Below are 23,223 nucleotides of genomic sequence, written 5' to 3' on the forward strand. Positions count from 1 at the left end.
CAGGAAGCATAGATATATTTGATATCTACACACATTAATCATATAAAAACCATACAGCATTAAGTATCATAATAGTAGGAGGTATTAACACTCGATGCAGGTGCATTGTAAATCATATAGTTTAACTATAAAGAACAACCAGCTAAATCCAGTGGGTTTATTTAAGTGATGCACTCATATTGCACTTCATTACACTACAACACCCACACACTGAAAACAAACTCTAAATCTGTAGGCTGGGTAAGAGAATTAACTTTGCTTTCAAACGTTCTCCCAAGTGAGAAAGCTCTGACATGTAATAAAACCCAAACACCAATGAGAAGCGTCACTTCTTTAATAAGACTTGCAGTCACTTCGTCATGAGCTCTGTTCCTGTTAGCTCCAGCTCAAGCTCATGTACAAGGCTCTCTCCCAGCCACAGCTCTCTGGATCTCTTTATTAGGTTTCTTTCAAACATGTGTTACAAAATGTGGCCATACAGTGAATATTGCACATCATGAATTATGATTAGACACAGAGTTTTCTCCTTCATGACGTTTTTAAGCAGTTCTGAAAAATGAGGCTCATTTGTCAACACAAATGAGACATGGACTGAGTAAAGCCACAGCTTCGTAATCTTCCTCCGAGACAGGCTGTGAAAGAGTGAGTGAATGTGGAAAACAGCTGACATGAGCAAACAATCTGTGTATGCCTCAATCTGCTCCCTAGTTATGTACTGTAGTAAGCCTCTTCCCACGGTGTCAGCCATTTCTAGGGCTGTCCCATTGTCCAAGTTGTTCCAGTGCAAAAATATATGCACTCGCTAAAAATTCCCAAAATACACCGTACAAACTAGTGAGCATCAGCTACTTGCTATATTCACTTCACCAGATATTTAGAACTATCGAATAAAAATCTAATAATACAAATAAATATTCTGTATACTTTTTGATGATAAAAATGTAAACAATATTAATATATGTATAACTACATTAGTTAACATGAACTGAGATAGTTCAACAGCATATATTATATCTTGGTTATTGTTTATCTCATCATTTACTAAAATATAGTAAATGTTAGCATGTATGCGTTTCTTCAAATCTTTCGACCTAATGGAAGAAATAACACAATTTACATAAGAACACTCCAGGAGACGATGGAAAAACTTACAGAGAGCATCAGCTTTTGTTTCTGCAACAGTCACAAGAGTGTGTGTTAGAAATCAGGAATAGTTTGAGAACATTGTGTTGGTACGTTATGAATTAAAGGGATAGTTCACACAAAAAAGAAAATTACCCCATGATTTACTCACCCTCAAGCCATCCTAGGTGTATGACATTCTTCTTTCAGACAAATACAATCGGAGTTATATTAAAAATGTCCTGGTTAATCCAAGCTTAATCCAAGCTTTTAATCCAAGCAGTGAATGGGAGCCCAAAATTTGAAGCACAAAAAAGGCATCCATCCATTATAAAAGTAATCCACATGGCTCCAGGGGGTTAATAAAGGCCTTCTGAAGTGAATCAATACGTTTGTGTAAGAAAAATATCCATATTTAACACGTTATAAAGAAAAATATCTAGCTGCCGCCAGACCGCCTTCCGTATTCAATTTACGGAAATAGCGCAACTGGCGCAACGCATGATGTAGGACGTAGCGTAAGCGTTTTGGACTGGGAGAGGTGTTACACTTTCTTCATAAGTTGAAAACGGAAGGCTTTATAAAGTTTTAAATATGGATATTTTTCTTAGACAAACCCATCGATTCGCTTCAGAAGGCCTTTATTAACCCCCTGGAGCCGTGTGGAGCCCTTTTATAATGGATTGAGGCACTTTTTTTGGGCTTCCAATTTTGGGCTGCCATTCACTGCTATTATAAAGCTTGGAAGAGCCAGGACATTTTTTAATATAGCTCTCATTGTATTTGTCTGAAAGAAGAATGTCATACTCATATACACATAGGATGGCTTGAGGGTGAGTAAATGATGGGATCATTTTTTGGGTGAACTATCCCTTTAAGTAAGTAGGCGGCCTTTTATGGCTGTTTGAACACATTCGACCTCATGGTGTCTACACTGCAAAAGCAATCCGGTCAAATGCGTTTTCAACTACCTCTAGAAGTGGACATGGACATTTGGCATTATCCACTTGTGATGCAATCAACCAAAACGCATCTCAATACAGGGCCTAAGTCTGTGTAGATTGAAAGTCGTTAAGCAGTTGTTTTGCTTGAACCCTCTGTCCACACAAAGCTAAGGGTCGAGAGAGCCCAGGGCTATGGGCAGGATCTGTTATGTAGTGTCATGCTGTTAATTTAGTGTTGCTGCCTGCCATCTCTGCTCTGTCCTTCTCCACCTCAAAGCTGCTATTGATCTGCCGGCTCTGATGGGAAGGGGATTTACCTCCTAAACCGTGGCGTGCCCATCTCTTACAGATCTGCCTGCCTCAGGGATAGACGCTTATAAAGAAAATGTACCCGCCGTTCACTCCAGCTCCACATCCGCATCCTTGAGCTTTCATTGGCACAAAACCCCTTTTAAAAGCCTTTGTGCTAAGTCTGCTTGCAAGTTTGTGCGCATGTACATGTATGAGTCTGCATACGGATGTGAGATAGGATCTTTTCAATTTTATTATAGTATAAATGAGTTTTGGTGAACTAGGTTTACCCATGGTAACAAAATGTAGCGTCTCAGCAAAAGAAAGTACTTTATCCTATGGTCTAAAACCTAGTGAGCTGCATAACTATAGGAAGATGCCTTCAAAATGGGCGGTCACATTTAAATGTTGTTTGGTGAATTTTTGTTGCGCAATTCAGACACTTCAGTAGGAATCCATGCAATTCACCCTTCGCCACGAGTTTGATTGACAGGCGATCTGACCAATCACATTGCCGAATCTGCCGGTTTGTCCGACAAAGCAGTCAGGAGAGTAAGTAGATTAACGTCGGTGGACTTGAACTTGAAAGACGGTGTTTAGTGACGTCTTTCCGCGGTTGAAACAATATTTATTTTAGTGTTCATGTTAATTTTATGCTTATCAATGAACTAGAAGGAAGAGAGATGATCGGTTCACGAGCTACAGCGATCACAACACATTAAAGAGCCACAAAACGCTATTTGTGGTTTACATTTCTTAAAAAAAGTTGAGACTTTGTTTCATATCAAAAGTAACTTGATCTCTCCTGTCTGTCGGCGTGTTGTCAGTATCCTCTTTGCCCCACGATGTATTTTCTCTACGTGAGAACTTGTGTAGTGTGAGAACGCCTTGTCGGACATGGCAACAGTAACCAAAGGGAGCGGGTCTTTGCGAACGGTCAATTGGCAATTTCACGATATCCCTCACACAGATTTCGCAACAGTTTAAAGTTGGTGAGGTGGATTGGCTTTGTTGACCAACAGAAACCTGCTTGGTTTGAAAGTGACTTCTGTGTGAGCTGTGCTTCAATATATCAGTGCACTATTACCAAGTGGACCTATTTTTTTGCACAGAAAATAGTGGCAAAACCTCAAGGCAGAATGCTTACAGTCATGGAACCTGATTTGGAACACTCTACATAGGTTCTATACTACACTACAACATAACTTCACACTATAGATTAAGCCTAAAATTCACTAAAATAGTGCATCAAAAAGACGTGATTCACATTTCTCTTTAGTATAGTTTGCTGTTAGATTGCTAAACTAGCAAAAGTATCCTCTAATAGCCTATGCACAAAAACACACGCAAATGCAAATACTAGGTAAAATATAATATATTGAATCAGATTTAACTATTCCTTTTTTGATACTTTGAATGAATCAAATGTATAAACGTAAAATTATATTTTCTCCCAATTCAACTGCCATCTTACAAATTTTTTTTATTATACTTGTCACAATGCATTATGGGATTCCCTTCTCCACGGCATGAGAAGAATATTACCCTCTTATGGCAAAAAAAGTTAAATCTTTTAAGGGTCATAAGTTATTGAAATACATTTAAAAAAATTATATCAACCAACGCACATAGTATTTGTAAATAATACAGGGCTCCAGAGTGCGACTAAATGGTCGCATTTTGCGACTAAAATTTGAGAGAGTGCGACTGAATTTTACATCCAGTCGCACATGTGCGACCAGTAAATTTGCCTGCTGTCGGTACTGGAGAAATTAAGAAAATACACTTACTAATTATAATTGATAGACGTTATGTTTGGCAAATTCTATCTTTGCCAGCCGTTTCTTTATGAGATAATATTAAACCATTTGTCCGTGATGCATTTTTGCCATTCGCAATCCAGAAGAGAGAGAGCGAGCGAGCTCTGTCACGTGAAGCTCCAGCGAACACAACACCACCGTCAGCTTTAATGAGTGAGGATGCGATGGCCAAGAGAACTACACAAAAGTTTAGTCTTCTTAAACTTTAGGGATGTGCTGTGATATTAATCTAATTTTATTTTCGATTTTGGCTTTCAAGAATTATAAAAAGATGATATGAGGTAAAACTATTCCTATAGCCGTGTTCCGTCGAGCTCATCCTTCCCTTCTCAGCTGCGCTGTCATTTCTCCTTAAACCTAAACTAAACGTCAGATTCAGTGATTGTTGTAAACTGCAGTCTCTACTATTGCTAAACTGCGGGATGTGTTTGATCATAAAGAGCTATTAAATGCACAATAATCCGCGCAAGAGACGCTGTTTCCAACTTCAAGGCGGCTTATGTGTGTGTGCTGCGAAATTGACCGATTTGCACATTATTGTAGGCTTCGTGTGCGCGTCTAAACCATCAAATAAACAACAAATAGCCGGTGTCAAAATGACCGGATTGGAGAGTAGTTATTTTAACAGTTTATATCTTAAATGGGCGTAAATAGTTTGGAGAAATAGGAGAATATGATATTATTAGTTCTACATTCGATCGGTCTTAAAGGGGCAGCGTCTAATAAACCTGCTGACGATTGAGCCATTAATTCGAATCGAACAAAAGGCAAATAGAAAATATTCACATCTCTTGAATTAATAACTTTAGCTTTTATAAGCATTAATCTATCAATTTATACAGTGAAAACTATGCAGTGTTATTTTACATTTCATTGCTTTATTAGATTTCTTTGTAGGTTTGATCTTTCTAAGTAATATTAATGTTAGCAGACCTTCCGAATGCCTGCACACTGGTCCATTTACAAATAGATGTTTTATATTTTTGTTCAAACTTTGCGGTTTCTTTTGCTATAGATATTTTACTTTTCAGATTATAAAGCCATGTTAATTATGTTCTTAATTATGTTTTTTTTATTTTTATAAAAAAAAATATATAAAGTATAATAAAAAGAACCGGTAAGAATACTGTTAAAGTACCGGATCGATAAGCAGTATCGGTAAGAGTAGTAATACCATTAAAACCTTAACGATACCGATCCCTAATACAGTGGACATTAGTAGATTTGGTTAGCATGTTGATTTACAGTGTGCGCCCCTAAAATTTCTGGTTGTGCCCCTAAAATTTTCAGTTGGGGGCCACTGTGCTCCTAGTGAAAAAAGTTAGTCTGGAGCCCTGTAATATATTATTATTTCTGACCGAGGGGTAAAATAATGAATCTGGAGTCAAACACGTAGCCAGCTAACAAGGTTTTGTAATGGAGTGATTGTGTGCGTTAAGTGTATGTGTCTGACAGGCTTTGTGCGGGTGTATTAAAATCCTGAGAACATTTTACAATATTTCCTTCCTGGCATTGTGGGGTGCCACAGTAATAACAGTTATCCGGTCCCGGCGAGCACCAGTGATAAGGTGCTTGTCAATCTTTCATTGCGTCTCTATGCCTGTGGGATGTCAGAATGAAAGCACAGAGCCGTGTGTAAAAAAAGAAACTAATTAAAGCTGAATTTAACTGGTGTGGCCTCCACACTAATAGCGTTCGATTAATCATTAAACAATGGAACAGCAGAGGGAAGAAGTCTTGACATTTTGTCTTTCCTTTTGACCTTACATCAGCCCTGCTCTCTCGAAGCTTGGTCACCGTCACCTCTGCACACACCAAATTTCCAGAAGAGGACTATGCATGATGGAGCTAAGTAAGCAATTAGGAAATGTATTGAATTATTACACTTGGATTTAAAACGGCAATATATTCAATACAGACCACCACTGAATAATGCAAATACAGAGAATGGTTCTTCAAACTGTCAGTGCAGCATATGTTTGGATAAGAAGGCCAATCAAACTGTGACATGAAGAGGAGACAGAGGTGGCTGATGTGAAGAGAAAGTAGTAGGGGACTTGACAGTTAGTTCTATGATTTATTTAGTGAGGTATCGTTTGATTACGGGGCTTAGAAGCATGTGATTCTTCCTTCCTCTCTCACTTCTCTCTCTGCTCAATCTGTATTCTACTGGAGGGGTGACTCCAAAGATAAAGCGACTGAATCTTCTGGATAAGGGAGATGTATTGAATGAGACACAGGAGAATTGAGCTTCAGTCACCTGAATTGTTTTCCCCATATAAAGTATCACCTTCAAAGCTATGCCCTGTGCTTGTTTTTTTTGTTGTTGTTTTTTTTATCATGCTCTCTAGGCTTTGGTTGCTCTCCAGGGGACTTGATTTGCAGACACACCAGTATCTAATAAGATGCAATGTAAAAATACTGTAAAAATTTTACAACTAACAACCTGTGAAATAACCTTACCATATGCAGAGAAAAACTACCGATTTTAACAAACAATTATTGGCCAATTCCGATACAGACACTGTCGCTTGCCCTCTTTTTTGAAATGTAAAATATTTTTAAAAGAAGTGTTTTGATAATGTTTTAAATCAGCAAAGTTAATAAAAATAAATAAAATTAACTTATAGCCAACTAGTTTATTGCTGTATTATGAACATAGACTGGATCCATTTAACATTCAGCAGGCCAACATAATTTTATAAATACAACATAAGATACATATGAAATAAACAGTTGACAGTTGTTAGTTTATGTTAGTGTTATGTGCAGTTATGTTGACATTAAGAGCAGTTTCTGTAATTTTGTGGTTACCATTACAGAAGAGTGGTGCCTGTGTTTAGGCTGTGGACACTCATATACTCACTTATTGGATGGACTTCCTGTTCTCAATTAAGTAATTTTTGAATTTTGTTTCTAAAAATTAGCTTTTTGTTATATTTAATAGTTTTCCACTTACACTTGTAGAGCAAGTAGTTAATTTAATAAGGTAAATTAAATCAATAAATGTGTTCATCTAACATAATCAACTTTTATAAATGTAACATAACATTATTATGTAAACTGCACATATAAATATTATGTAACAGTGACAAAATCAAATGGTTTGTATTTACTTAAAGAAATTGTCAGCTTTACTTGACTTTCTTGTGTTCATATAACTAAATTGTAGGCCTGACGCGATTGGTCGATACAATCGACTGCGTCGACGTTGTTAATTAGTCGACGTCAATATTTTTAGTCGACTGGGTAAGTTGGGTATGATATGAAATTGTATTAGTACCGGTACTTTAAAAATGACAGCACTTGTCTAATAAGAGCAGTATTTCTTAATCTGCGTCGATGTGTGACAGCAGGAGTGAGGACGTGTGTATGAGCAATGGAGGCAGAACAGTCAAATATATACGCGCAGTTCAGGAAAAAGAAGGCAACAGAAAAGTGCGACGCGGCCGGGATGTGCTCGCGCGTGCTGTCGGAATCTGACCTGAAGCGCGCAGACGCCTTTCACTCGGACAGATCGCGACGCCTGCAGTTTTGCGGATTATTAGGTTTGTATGGTAAAAAATATGTAAAAATGCACGTCCTGGCGAGTATTCTGGTAAACGCAGTCGGATATGTCTTAAGTGAACGTATGTGTTGAATGAGAAATAGGGTGTTACAATGAATTTGGTCAGTGCAGTCCGTGCAGGGCCGGACCTGATATTCTGTGTGAAGCAGGGCAGGGCAGGAACAGTGAGTTTTAAGGGTTTTTTAAACAATGAAAACAATGAATAGTAAGTTCTGTCATATTATTAAATTACTTTTACAGTTTTTTGCCATGGTATTGATTCAGTATCGGTATTGAGGTATTTTAGTCTGGTATCAAGTCATAATTTTGGTATCGTGACAACACTATTCTATATAAAAAGTATTAGCTGATATTCTCTTTTTTTGCTATGTTGGTTTACACAATTTGAACCTTTTTACAATTTTACTCTTAGTTTTACATTTTGTCAAAGGCTTGTTTACATTTATACTTTTTTAAAGTACACTACTGAATGCCAAAGTTGCAAGTTAAATTAAAGGTTTTTAAGTAAAATTGTTGAAAATTATTGCGATAAATTAGTCGATAGATTAATCGATAAATTAGCCGATAGATTAATCGATATAAAAATAGTCGTTAGTGGCAGCCCTACTAAATTGTTATTTGTAAAAATGACTCAATATAGTTGTGTGGAACCACTTGACGCAGCTTTTTTAAGTAAATTCAACAAATAATTTTTTTGAGTGTGTACAACATTAATCTTGTCACAATCACTTTGTTGAACTTTTATTTTGACGGGTTGCCGTGAAGACCTTTGAGTTTCTGTGTCCGCGTTTATGATATGACAATAGATTTTATCAAATGAAGCGGTAAATGCTCATAAAGTGACTGGAGATGCATTCATGTCCTAATTGAGGTGGCAGAGGCTGAAAAACACTGCGAGCTTCAGTGTGTGTGTGTGTGTGCGTGTGTGAGGTAAATGAAACCGCGCATCTGCGCCATTCATTCACAAAGAGACAGAGAAACATGCAGGATTCATATTTAAACAGTCTTTTTGCGGCTTAATATTCACTGACACTAGTATATATCATGATTTGATTGAAGTGTACTGACCTACGTTTTATTTATTCATCAAAACTTTGACAAATTCCATGCCATTCCGTGTTATGCAGTAAAATCCGACTGGATTCTGTCTGCGTTTTCAGCATCACGGAAATTAATCCTTATGAAAGTTACAAAAGTTATTTAGTCAAGAGTGGTGAGCGACTTTTTTTGTTGGGGTTTTGTTGTTTGATTAACATTAAAACGCAGACAGCAGCGCATCAGGAATATTACATTATAATCTTGGATTATAGAGCAGACATTATACAACTCAGTGCCTTCACGCAGTTCATTATTAAACAATCGGTTTGTTACATATGCCTTTTTGCATGCTATAGCCGATATGCCGATGGTATAAATAATGTGGGGGGGTTATGAATATAAGCTCAAAAGATGGCCATTTGCCAAAACATATAACGGAAAACAATTATAGCATTAAAACGTAACATTATCATTTTCAACTAGATATTGTTGTCTTCATCTCATCAGCAATTCCGATTTTAGCACGCTCTGCAGCAGCTGACCACTAACGAGACATCAAAGGATTAAAACATTAAATTGAATTATTATTAGGTTATTCTAATTTTATTATAATATATTTATTATCCAACACCCACGATCCGACTCACATGTTTTTTATTTTACCCAGAACCAAACCAGTAAATAACGTTGACAAAATACCACCTGCCAATCACTTCTTTTTTTTCCACGGGACTCTGGTATGGAGTATAGATGCGTAGGCAAAGTGCCACAAAAACTGAACTGGTAGCAGAGGTGGTGGCAGCAACACACCTAAGTCATACACCTGGTCCCACACAAGTGAGAGAAGAAGAAGAGAAATCATGTGCTGGCACCACGTCTATGAAGAAAAAGGGTTCACTGGGCAGCCTTCTTGGTAAAAGAGCAGCTACAGCGGCCATGCTCACCGTTGATCAAAAAGGTGAAGCAAAGATTTCGATGTACCTACAACCGAATGGCTTGGTGGAAAGCTAACCAAGGACGGTTCCATCTCATGGCCAACATTTGTGCATGTGAGCTACCAGTGCTCCATCTGAACATATGTTCAGCACAGCGGGTAGTGTTGTTACTCTACGCCAGAAAAGGTGAACATGCCATGGTAAAACAATGAAGAAGGCATATTCAGTGTAGCCTATTTAATTCAATTAAATATTTTCTTTCGGTTTTCATATGCTTTGTTTTGTTCTATAATATTGGATTAATCATTTATAAATAATACTAAAACAACACTGCATGCAAGTACTTTAAGTGGGTTTGTTTTTTGATGTACCGATTTACTGTCAATATGGTTATGAACTTTATAGGCACAAAACTTCCAAAAACACTCACCATAATTTTACACTGAGGTTCTGGCAACCACAGATGTGTTTTCTTTTCTTTTTACCAAAATGGATTTTCTTTTTCCAGTGTGCCAATCAACAATGAGCCAAGATATTAGGACTAGGAAGAGGCATCTGATGCAAGTGTATCATTATAGTCACACTGCGACAACCCACTAAAAATGAACAACCTCAGACGGTATTGCATCTACCCCGCAACCAAAACCAATCAGATTCTGTCTCACAGTGACACAAGATGGAACCACATGACAGCAAAAACTCAAATTAGTTCTACAGCAACCCAGAACAAAGTCAGACATGATTTTGTTTGCTTATGTATGATAACAGAAAAAGGGTGACAGAAAAGTGGGAAGGAAGTGAGAGAGAGCACTAAATAGTTGAAGAGCAAAGCACATTTATAACCAGAGGCTGGTGAATAAGAAAGCACAAGTCTGAGGTGAATCAAATGTGAGATTGAATACAGAGTATTGACAAAACAGACTGATTACTGAGGAATAAATCTCAGACTCCGACTATTTAATTGACTCCAAATGCCAATTTTACCTCTAAAGAGAAAGACCCAGAATGCATACATAAAAAAAGCAATTTTCCAGAAGACTGTTTAACAGTTGGTGGCATAATCTTTGTAGACGAAGGGGTTGAGGACATTTAAAAAATATTGTGCACAACCAACCCATAGGCAATCAAGACTTTCGCTGTGCGCTGTGCTTGGATCAGCTAAAAAAGATAAAAGTCTTTATTGTGCACTCATACTGCCTTAAATCGAACAGAAAAATTCTGTGAGACTGAGCAGTGAAGACATATGGCAGTTGCTGAAGTGTGAAAAAGACTTTAAAAAAAAAAGTTTTCCAGCGATTAGGGTGTTCACAAGTTCCATCAGAGCATCTACCGCAGGTCATTGGCACTGAAGTACAGTAATTAGAGATGATGTTTGTGGGCGCAACAGTAGAGAGCACAGCATGTGCAACCAACCAACAGTATCTACCATTTCAGGTTTATCGTTTTTTTTTTTTTTTTTTTAGAAGTCCAGAGACAAGCCTTTTACATCATTAACTGGAGTCAAGCAGACCCAAAGAGTCTCAACTTAGATGGAAGGTTACAGAGACAGATTTAGCAACAAAGACACTGAAAGAGCCTGTGCACATGCCTGATCGAATGCAGAGAAACAAATGTGCCGTCCGTGTGGTGGTACAGTCCATTCACCTGGCACAAACCTCAGCTGACAGTTTTCATTGCCTGAGGTGGCCGGGGGAATCGTAAAGGACAGTCACCTCGTGCCCCCGCTGGAGGTTTGTCAAATCTATGAACATCAGCAAAAAGAACTCAATCCAGCACCCTTAAAGGAATAGTTCCCCCCAAAAAGAAAATGATGTCAGTTTTGAATCAACCTCATTCATTGCAATGAATGGGAACTGAAGCTTTTATGATTCAATAAAGGATAATAAAATCCATTTTATAAAGCATTTTTTATTATCTTTTCAATAAATCAGTTGATTCGGTCTAAAAGAGTTGTTCAACAATTACATTTTGGCTGCAGTAAATAAAACTTACTTAAAAAATAATAACTTAAAAGTTAATTTGTGGCTTCAGAAAAATGGGTATATAGAGCATGTCTCATTTACTACATTTGATACATTAAGGGCCCTATTTTAACGATGTAAGCGCATGGCCCACGGCGCAAGTGCACTTAGGGTATGTCCGAATCCACTTTTGCTAGTTTAACGACGGGAAAAATGGTCGCAGCAGCACACAAACATTTGTGCTGCTTTGCCATACCTGTTAAGTGTCACTGACCCACCGGTGGGCCCAAATCCATTACATTTTTAAAACAGTAATATCCTATACTCAACCTAACCTAATCTTGACAAACTATATATCTTTTGAATGATTTACAAAATTCATTACAGAGGAGCAGTAATTTATCAATTTGAAAAAAATTATATTTTCATACTCATAAGGTGTGTACAGACTAGGGATGCAATAATACAGTTAGTCCACGGTTCAATACATACCTCGATTTTTAACCACGGTTTTCGGTTCGGTTCTGATGGCTTGTCACATCAGTTTTTTGTTATTCTATTCTTAAGCGACAGGAACAGCAAGAGGTTAAGGAAAAAAAAGACTATTTTTTAATTGCAAAACTCTTTCTTTATTTTACTTAAAAGAATTTAAAAACCTTACTTAAACTTAAAACTTTACTTTAAAAAAAAACCTTGTACACATTCCTAGTGTATTGTATAATATAAAATATATTTATATAAAGATTTACACTGGCAGCTCAGAGCTGTACAGCAGAATTTAAGTATGAAATTGAATGAATAAATGTAAAAATAAAACATTCACTATAAAATGATTCTTATTAAAGCTACTGTATTAAAGTTTTTCAGTCAAGAGCAGTGAGTGATTTTCTCTTTGTCTTTTGTTGTTGTATTAACATTAAATGGATAGTTCACTCAAAAATGAGAAATGAATACAAGTTTTGAACAATATTAGAGTGAGTAAATAATGACATAATTTTAGAGGTGAACTGTCCCTTTAAGGACAGCGTATTCACTAGGCTGCTGCTGTCAATGTAAGACTTGCGTGCATCACAGACACGCGCCGATTTTACTTTCACTTTAGACATAACCGACTGTGTTTATGTAAACATTGTGTGTATTTGACAGTATTAGCGCAGTAAGACGACTTAGTCCAGTAATCACGTGTTTGACAAGCGTTTAGTGCGCACGCTCGGAAAAAGCGCATGTTAAAACCGCGCACACGCCGGCAAGGCTTTAAAACGCATGCAAATAATGAACTTTCATGATTGTGAATAACTATAGTGTTCTGTGAGTATAACTCTACCACTAACGTGTGATGTGAATGTATGTCGCGTTGTTCAGTATTGGGATGGAGGCAAATGATAGAATTTGTAGAAAAATACTTAATTAAATGCAAAACCAAAACAACGCAATTCACAGGCGCGTATTGAACCGTGAAGGCCCTACCGAACGGTTCATTATATTGAGAATTGTGGCATCCCTAGTACAGACCTTTATTTTGAAAAAGCAATGAACAGGAAAAATCATGAAAGATCGGTAGAAAGTTTCTCAGTTTCTTTTCATGCCAAGAGTTCAAAAGATAACATCCATTAAATATTTTGAGAAGGGTCTGAAAATGTTTTAAATATAAAGAAAAGCAGCGAGCTATAAAGCACATACATGTTTCTAGATGTTGAATACAAATCAAATACTGCCAAACTGCCATACTACTTCTGAATACGATGTCTAATTTATAAATTGTATGAAAATTATGGAAATATATGGTTCATATCACTCAAACCATATGGAAATGGAGGCGCCCTTCTATGGTCAGTAATGGAACTTGGATGTCATCTAGTGAAAAAGTTTGCTACTGCGCCCAAACAAAATCTTACTGAAAGCTCATTTTTTGAGATATTAATATGAAATTTGGAACACAACTTGTTGAGATTTATGGATTTGATTTTATTGCAGTTTTAGAATAAACCATGATTTGTAAAATATATATTTTATATAAAATATATTTTTACATTTTACATTTTTATAAACTAAAACTTCTATAACTTTTTTTTCTATTTCACTAATATCATTTGACTTCTACAATAATCTGCCACTTGTCTTCTTTAAAACAAGACCAGCCTCATTTCTATAGGGTTGAAAAAGGGTTGAGAGTTAACAGGTTAAACAACGTGGCGCAAGACGTGGAAACGATAACTGCGTCAGGATTAAACTAGCAAAAAACACTAGCGTCGCGCCTGGCACCGCATTGCGCCAGGTGTATGATAGGGCCCTAAGGGTGCTTTTGCATTGTTTTTTTGTTTAGTTTTTTATTTTAAGCTTGAAAGCTTCAGTAACTGTATTGTAATTGAATGGAAAAGAGCAACCAGCAACCAGTCTTCATAATTTAATTTCCTCCTCAGAGGAAAGAAAGTCGTGCAGATTTGGAACAACATGAGTAATGACAAAATGTTCATTTTTGGATGAACTATTCCTCTGAGACTTGGCAAATGTACAAATAAGCAGAAGTCTACCAACAATGATAATTGGAATAACTTGGGGTAAAAGCCCCCCCAAAAAACTGGAGTGAGAGTTTGTTCCGTCAATCAAGTCAGTCACGCATGACAATGAGTACCAGATGGAAAGCTAAAAGCAATGTGAAGAATAATGGCACAATTTTTTCGCCTACTCCTGACTTGAATGTTGCTTTAACAATAACAGACATCATCTTTCTAAATGACAGAACCACACAAGAGGGGCCATTAAGCCGTACGGAGGAACAATGAGAATGTCAAGAGTGGATTTTGCACGCTCAGTGGCAGGTGATGGGAGACAAGAAAGGCTGTCGATGGCTCATTTCCATGAGCGGTGGCGTTGTGCATCCTGGCCCAGAGCTGATTGTTTCAATGTAGAACTGGCTGTGCTTCAGTGACTTGGATCATTGTGCTGCTGTAGATGTAACGATTCGGAGTGATCCAAGTTTGCATGTAAAGCTATACCCAATCCTTTTCAACTCATTGGGTTATATGTTGTTCAAAGACGAGAAACGAAAGGGAGGGAAAGAGAGAAGGGAGTGAATGAAAGGGATCAAAGGATGATATGGTAGAAAAAGATGAAAAACAAGATAAGACAGGAGAGGTGGAATGAAAGAGGGAGCAAAGAAAAGCGAACTTGTGTTTTCACACCAAAAATAAAAGGCTGCCTATATCAGCCGGAGCAAAAATAGCCCTTCAGATTTAAGGCCCCCTCAGGTGCTTAAAAAAAGACATTAATGCAAAAATGAAAAATTCAACCATATAAGGTTTAAGATGAAAAGCTTTTCCAAGGAAAATATGACTTAGGGATGAGCATCTACATATGTTTTTAAAAACGGCTGGTCTGTGGGTTAATTCTTAAGGAAACTCTTAAGAAAACACTGTAAAATTAGGCTGACTTTTGGCTCACCTGACTGCATTTTCATAAGAAATGTTCTCATGTCCAGAATAAATTTTAATTTTTACCTTGACACACCCATAATTTGTGGTGAGGCTCAATGCAATGGCTATAGACATCCATCTGTGTGTACATTACCATACAAAAGCCATTACTCCAGTCTTCAATGTCACATGATCATTCAGAAATCATTCTAATAAGCTGAATTGGTGCTCAAGTATTATTAATGTTGACAACACTTCTACTAAATACTTAAGTCCTTTGATGAATAGAAAAGGTCTTTACATCTGTCACTTTAGATCAATTGAATGCATACTTTCTTAATAAGAGTATTAATTTCTCTTTGCAAGGAATGAACTTTAATACAAAAGGGTTTTAACACGCAAACCGCTAAAGAACAGCATGCATATTAAAGATTTGATGCTAAATATATTAGTGGGAAAAAAAATCTAGAAACTATTAACTAGTTGCCTCTACTAAGTGACTAGTCAATTTAACCTTTATGCATATACAATATTATTATTTGTATTAATAATATAAATCACAAAGTGTCTACAGGTCATTTATTAATTCATCATTTTATAACTGTGAATTTCTGTTTAATTGTTTAATAGGTCAATATAATAAACACAGGATTTAACTCACAGATGGAAAGGTCAATGACGTAAATACAATTTTTAAAAAAGAGTGTTAGCTGGAGGGAAGGAAGCAGAGAGAGGTAGACAGTTTTTGGCAGAACAGGAAAAAGAATAACACTCATTATGATTCTCAGCAAGGGTTGGACCTCACAAAACCGCCTGGACTCCAACACCTGAACTTAGGCAAGAGAGATCGAGCTAGCGTAATCATGCTCATTATAAAGCTGCAGTCCCTGTCCCTGTGTGCATCTCACCCGAAAACTAATGAGCGTTGAAGGCAGTTTTAAACCTCCTACTTTGCATCAATAATTCAAGGCCTGGAGGCAGCTCCACTTTAAAAGATTCCAAATCCGTGAGCCTCATTATCAGGTCTTAAACTGTGCGCCGCTCCAAGGAAGTGGATTGAGTAAACATGATCTCCGCCACTTTTAAAAAGGCAGAGTTGCGCTTTAATTACTCAGAGTTTTCGCATATCTAGGCGACAAGCCGCTCAGAAGAGGCAACACCGTGAGCTTTTCCGAGCAGATCCCAGAAAAGAATGCGGGTCACTTGAGTTCAGAGAGATGTAAGAAAACAAATGTGGGATGAGGAGGAAGAGAGATATGAAGTGGATGAGCTTCTTTTTATGCCTCATGATGTCACAGGAATGATCAAATCTGTGGCACTCAACTGTCAGATTATACAGATTTAGTTAGTTGGGCTAGGTTCACACTGTCAGTCCAGACCCGATTTTTGTGCATATCCGATTGAAATCCAATCAGATTTAGAAAGTGTAAAATGCAACAAAAAAAAAATCACATTGAAATTGTGATTTTTACAAATACGTTTCAAGCTACAATCATAGTGTTTACATTCTGTCGCTTTTCTGGAAATCTGTTTCAGTCTGACCGCTCCAATTGGATTTTGCGTGGATGTAAAACGTCAGACGTTGTTTTTACGAAACATGCTGCAAGTTGCTGAAGAAACAATGTTGTGTTGTTGCAAAAGGCCGGTCGAGCAGAAAATGACAACGGAAAGGAGACCGGCCTCCTACGGTTCTGCCGCTGCCTCAGAAGATGCAGTAGTCCAGCGCGCAGCGGCTGCACAATGTCATGTTGTAAATAAGAAAACATCTGTATTGCAAATCCCTTTATGTTGCGGTTGTTTTTGCCGTTTCCTCCAAGGAAGCAAGGGAGGCAGTGCGTGACATTAAAAGTGTAAAAGTCACTCGTTTTTATAAAGTAACAGTGTCCAACAGCAACACCCACAGGTGTCTCTTGTGCCTCCTCTGTCCCCATTGACTTAAAACCATAGACTGTAAAAAAATATGGACGTAGTGTCCATGACGTCACCCATAGGATTCTGATGTGCCGTTCTGAAGCGCAAAGTATGGACGAGATGGCCGTTGACATCTTGGCAGTGCGTCATCGTGCGTCACTCCCGGATAACAGAAAATGGGCATAAAGGTGGGACGTGGGCGGAGCTTAAGTGACGGGATGACTAACAGACAGCAGATAAATGGCTATCCACCTGTCACTCAAAGTGGCCACGCCCTTAATTATGCAGAACTTTAAGGCTTTATTTAATGTAAACGAATGAGTTATAAAAAAATTCACCCCCCTCACAGTTGTCATGAAGGGCAAAATGAGCCATATAGACCAAAAGCACAATTTGTTCCAGGCTGTAAACATGTTTTATTCTGCTGTAAAGTTGGCCATTTTAACATGGGGCTCAATGAGATTCTGCTCCCTTCTAGAGCCTGTCCCTAGTGGCCAGTCGATGAATTGCAGTTTGAGGCACTTCCGTATTGGCTTCAAGAGAAACTGCGTTTTAAGCAAGCGGCAACCTCCCGCAGTTTCTCTTGAAGCCAATACGGAAGAGACTTAAACTGCAATTCATCGACTGGCCACTAGAGACAGGGAGCAGAATCTCATTGAGCTCCATGTTAAAATGCCCAACTTTACAGCAGAAAAAAAAACATGTTTACAGCCTGGTACAAATTGTAATTTTGGTCTATACGGCTAATTTTGCCCTTCATGACAACTGTGAGGGGGGTGAATTTTTTTATAACTCATTCGTTTACATTATATAAAGCTTTCAGTCCTGCATAATTAGTGGCGTGGCCACTTTGAGTGACAGGTGGATAGCCATTTATCTGCTGTCTGTAAGTCATCGCGTCACCTCAGCTCCAGCCGCGTCCCGTCTCTTTGCCCATTTTCTATTATCCGGGAGTGACCCGCTGACAAGATGGCAACGGCCAGCTCGTCCCTACTTTGCGCATCAAAACGGCTCTTCAGAATCCTATGGGTGACGTCACGGACACTACGTCCATATTATTTTACAGTCTATGCTTAAAACAGACCCGCTCCTACATTTTTGACTGTGCTTCTAATTTTTTTAAAATTAGGAGCACAAGTGCTCCACAAGAAAAATGTTAGCGTAGAGCCCTGGTAATACAGAAAGAATGGGGAAAGTCATGTGAGAGGAGGCAATGTCTCCATCTCGCTATGATTCGATATGATCAGTTATGGTTAGATATGATTAGTTTGTGCGATAAATCCCGCCTCTTGTTTTAAACGAGACATATAATGCGATTGTGAAAAGTTTCCAATCGGATCCGCAAATAATCAGATTTGGAGTGACAGTGTGAACGTAGCCTTAGTTAGTTAGTTAGTTAGTTAGTGATATATGCGGAGGGACAGTTAGTTAGAGAGAGGGTTAGTTAGGGAGATAGCGAGACAGAGAGAGAGATAGAGAGATAGATAGATAAAGAGATGACAGCGAGATAGATAGATAGATAGATAGATAGATAGATAGATAGATAGATAGATAGATAGATAGATAGATAGATGATAGATAGATAGATAGATAGATAGATAGATAGATAGATAGATAGATAGATAGATAGATAGATAGATAGATAGATAGATAGATAGATAGATAGATAGATAGATAGATAGATAGATAGATAGATAGATAGATAGATAGATAGATAGATAGATAGATAGATAGATAGATAGATAGATAGATAGACAGAGAGAGAGACAGATAGACAGACAGGCAGGCTCGGGTGACAAAAACGATGCACTTTGATAGATTAAAGTGGTGATATAGCTCACACACTGACACATTTTACCCCAATCTCCCCATATATCTTCGCAAACCAATCATTAAACTGGACTACAGAGTTTTAGCTATGCCCTGCATGCCTTCTGACAGCATAATATTGGTAATAACCAACGCAGAAACTCCAAAGACTCCTAATATCTTGGCACATGCCCAAGTAATAAACCTGACATAACTGCGGCATGAACAATGACTCAGGTCTTAATCATATTTATAGACTTAATCACATTAGAAATCAGAAACGCCAACACAAACACGGCACATCAAAGGTGTTGTGTTATGAAACCTAAGTGCCATCAGTTCAGTACTGGATAAAACAAAAGGAAAGCTGGGTTAATTCAGCATTACAGTTTGCCTTGTTTCTACATAAGCTATTTTTCAAGTGATTGATCCTTTAGGAGAAGGTCCAGAGAGGAGACATCAGGGACATCTAATAAAAATGAGTCGCTGATACTGAGAGCCAAGGTTCCTTTATTTAGGTAAAACAAGCATTTCATTCTAGACTTATAGATGTACTTACACTCTAAAAAAAGCTGGGTTGTTTTAACCCAAATTTGGGTCAAATATGGACAACCCCGGCCGTTGGGTTACATTAACAGTTGGGTTTGTCCATATTTGACCCAAATGTGGGTTAAAACAACCCAGCATTTTTAGAGTGTAGTGTTTTTCAACCCAAATTTATTAAAAGGATAAAAGAAAAAAATTCTGCCATCATTTACTCACCTTGTTGAACCATGTTGATCCAAGGAGATGTTAGGCAGAATGTCCAAGCTGTGTCAGTTTTTAATGTTAAAAGACAAAAGCAATACAGGAGAGAAAACTATATAATTGCTTTCTTCTGTTGCATTTTATCCTTTTTCAAGCTAATCTGAATATATCATGTGAATTTGGAGCAACAGTATGAATCTCTGTTTATTTTCAATGCATGGAAACGAGCAGCTTGGACATTATGAAAAACATCTCCTTTTGAGTTCTATAGAAGAAATAACATCATACAGGGTTTGGCTAAAGCAATGTGCTTAAATAATGACATAATTCATTATTGGGTATTATATCTAGCTAGTCCTTTAAAATGTGCTATGATTATCAGTTATTGTGCCATCATTAATAAAGCAAAGTCACCAATTGCTGTCATTTTGATTGATATCCTTTTCTTTTTACACACTCTCATGAGCAGTAGTCAAACCGAAAGCCTTATTTAAAAACCCTTGAAAAATCTCCAATTTGAAAATGAAACTCAGAGGAACTGTTATCTCGCCCTTCCTGAGGCTCTTGAAAGACTCTGATATCTCCATTGGAGAGTTCTGAGATGATTTTCAATGGCACGTAAAAAAAAGAAAATTCTCAAGGACACCTCAGAGTGTCACTTTTCAATTTTACAGTTTGACGCGTCGCTAAACAACAGAAAAAACGAATGCTTTTATCCCTTTCCGAAATGTTCAAATCACCCATTTTTTCCCGAACCACTCCATCCAACTTTTCCTCACGCTTCATTACATTAGGCTCCTGACTTTCTAAAAGATATCAAGTCACAACCATGGCAACCGTGTAACTGTGTTAAGTGACTGTTAATATGCACAGGGACGAAGAGGCATCGGGTACTACAGTTCAATGGCAATCAAGTTCATGCAGGCTTTCAAACCATCCTCAGAAACAATATCTGAGGTTAAGCACACTCAAATACTCCACATGAGCTTATTCTGGGAGGAATGATGCATTTCAAACTCCTTCTAACTCCTCAACATTCCCATATGAGGTCGACTTTGGTCTGAAGTACAGTATTTTTAGCTGCGCAGACAATATCCAGAAATAATTTAGAGATTATGCTAGTGCGCTTGACTTTTCGCTATCTGTAGAGTGCATTACAAGAGAAAACAAAGCTAAAAAGAATTTCTCTCTGACAACACACGCCTAAAGCGCTTCAGGCAACCAACCACTTCTGGGAGACTAAGGAAAAGAACTTCAAAACCATAAAGGTTATTGTTCTGCGTCACGCACTAGGTGCAAATAGAGGCTCTGAGAATATTCTTAATCATACCATAGGCTGAAGCATATGAAGTACGTTTTTGAAAGTGAGACTTCTGTGAAATTATATAACCATCTTTGCACTTCGGGCTTCCTTCAACTGTTTGATGTATGAAAGTCATTACATTTCGACAGACTCCACATCCACTTCATGAAGTTGATTAATTGCCGTACTCGCCTACTTTTGAGTCAGACAAAGAATAATTTCAAACAGACGATGTTTAACTCTATTCTGCTTTTTATAAAGGCTAATTTCATGCCTGTACATAATTGAAACCCTAGTGTCTGCTCAAACTGTTGATCTACTTTCATCTTTTAACATGTCCTGATTCATTTCTCTCGTCCTCTGCCTCATCCACCGAGATTTCCTTTGTTACGCAGCGACAGCCAATCATAATTGACCTTTACACCTTTAGAGTAATTTGTATGCTGAGTGCTCCAGCATAGGCTTGTTAAAGACAAAAGAAAAGCAAAACATGAGAATCAATTTAGCTGTAATGGTTACTGGATAAAGAGTTCAAATAATGGCGTTCTTTTCATCCAAAACGTTTCGCACCTTCTGTTCAGATGTTTTATTGTGGCAATTGCAAAAGGACCAAAATTATGAGTATTGTAATAAACCCCTACGATCTGCTCATTCCACCACGCCATGCCGGATTACTCTCATTTGCCTCGCTACACTGAAATATCAAACACACTGCAAACGATGACCCAAATCAATTAGCCGTGCACTAAAATCCAATCCTGCGGCACGGTGAGCCACGTCAACTAAAGCCATCCAAAATAAACCTTATCGCTTTCCATTTAGATGAGGCATCAGTGATATTTACAGCTGGTCTGAAGAAGCGAAAAATGAAATATAACAAAAACATAGGGTTACCTGCCTGAAAAGGTACTAAAATACAACTTGAAGGCTCTGACAGGAATTATTTCCATTGGATTTTGGTGTCTTTTGAAAGCTCCTCACAATCCTGGTGACTTTTGCAGGATGTGAAAAGAAACAGAAGCTGCTTGGATACTCACCGAGTTCACTCTCAGAGGGATGTTTGTCAGCGTCATGAATCTGAGAAGAGAAGTTGAGAGAAAGACAACATTAGAGGCATGGAAGGAGTGTTTACAAATGAACTAGGAAGTAAATAAAAGTCCAACCTAGAGGCACTCAATACATCATTCGTTTTGTCAAGAAAATCCAGCACTGTTAAAGCATATCAATAAGTTCAACCGAAACACTAAGAGAGAGAGAGAGAGAGAGATACCAGCCACAACCTTTCCCACGACTAAATAAACTGCAAACTAATGGTTATTCGAAATGGTGTCCTCCTGGGAAGTTCGTACAGACAAGATCCGATATCTAAGTTACAATGCAATGTCCATTTAAGCGATTTTAATCAGGAAAAATTGACTTCTAGGGCAAGTTAAATTTATTATTTATCAGTTTTCAACTTTGTAGGCAACACAAAAAGTGCATACTGACATATAGTGGGGCCAAAAAGTCTGACATTACATTGAAAACCTGGGACTTAAAATTTTAACAGAAATTTAATTGAACAGCAAATTTATGCATACAGGGAGACTTATTCTGGCTCTGACCCCCTGGGGTAATTTGGCTCCAAATGTGATAGTCATTTTGAAGTGAACCCTTTCAACAAAATAGTGGATTACCCAGTAAATATACAGCCATTACTTTTAATATTTTGGCTTTCATCACTATTTATGTTTGTCTTTCTTCAGAAAAACAAATTTGAGCCAGGGAAGTTTCTGAAATTTGGTTGATTTGACATGGAATTACCCTATACACCATTTATTATATTTCTTCTGTTTTTATATGTTAATTTTTTTTTTCTGTTTAGAATTCATATTATGTAATACAAAATACCATCAACCACGGATAAAAGAATGTCTCAAGTTTCCCCAAAGGTAATTATGACACTGTGGTTTCGATCAAGTATGCAAATCTCCAAAACTCGATCGTTCCGACATGAAGCCAGAATAAGTCTCCCTGTATGCATAAATTTGGCGTTCAATTAAATTTCTAAAAGAACAACAAAATGTGGAGAGGATCCTTTGGGTAATTTGAACTAATAAATCATGATTCACCATGTCCTTAGTTCCCTGCAAATTGTGTGGTTTCGGTGCCCGGAGCTGATGCTGTTCTAACCCTGAGCGCTCAGCTCAATTAGGGTATTAGGAAGCTCATTCTGCCACCAAAGCTGTCAAGCGCTACCAGCCAACTGTGGAGGAAAGAGCGAATCGATCACACTTCCTGTTGCAAACTTTGACCAGCCTTCCCCGCTCAAACCAAATCTCACGTCCTTAGGGACACGAGGAGAAAAGCGCGCAAATTTGA

General features: G+C 37.8%; 1 protein-coding gene across 1 annotated transcript in view; it reads right to left on the reverse strand.

Annotated features, from left to right (window-relative positions):
* b3glcta (beta 3-glucosyltransferase a) overlaps positions 1-23,223 on the reverse strand; it is a 127,142-nt gene that overhangs the window by 53,845 nt on the left and 50,074 nt on the right. The window contains exon 3 of the mRNA XM_079823194.1: positions 21,900-21,939. Coding sequence (XP_079679320.1) covers positions 21,900-21,939 — 40 coding nt within the window. The remainder of the gene's footprint in view (positions 1-21,899; positions 21,940-23,223) is intronic.

The sequence above is a fragment of the Gobio gobio genome (assembly GCF_949357685.1).
Source record: "Gobio gobio genome assembly, chromosome: 8".
Lineage (NCBI taxonomy): Eukaryota > Metazoa > Chordata > Actinopteri > Cypriniformes > Gobionidae > Gobio > Gobio gobio.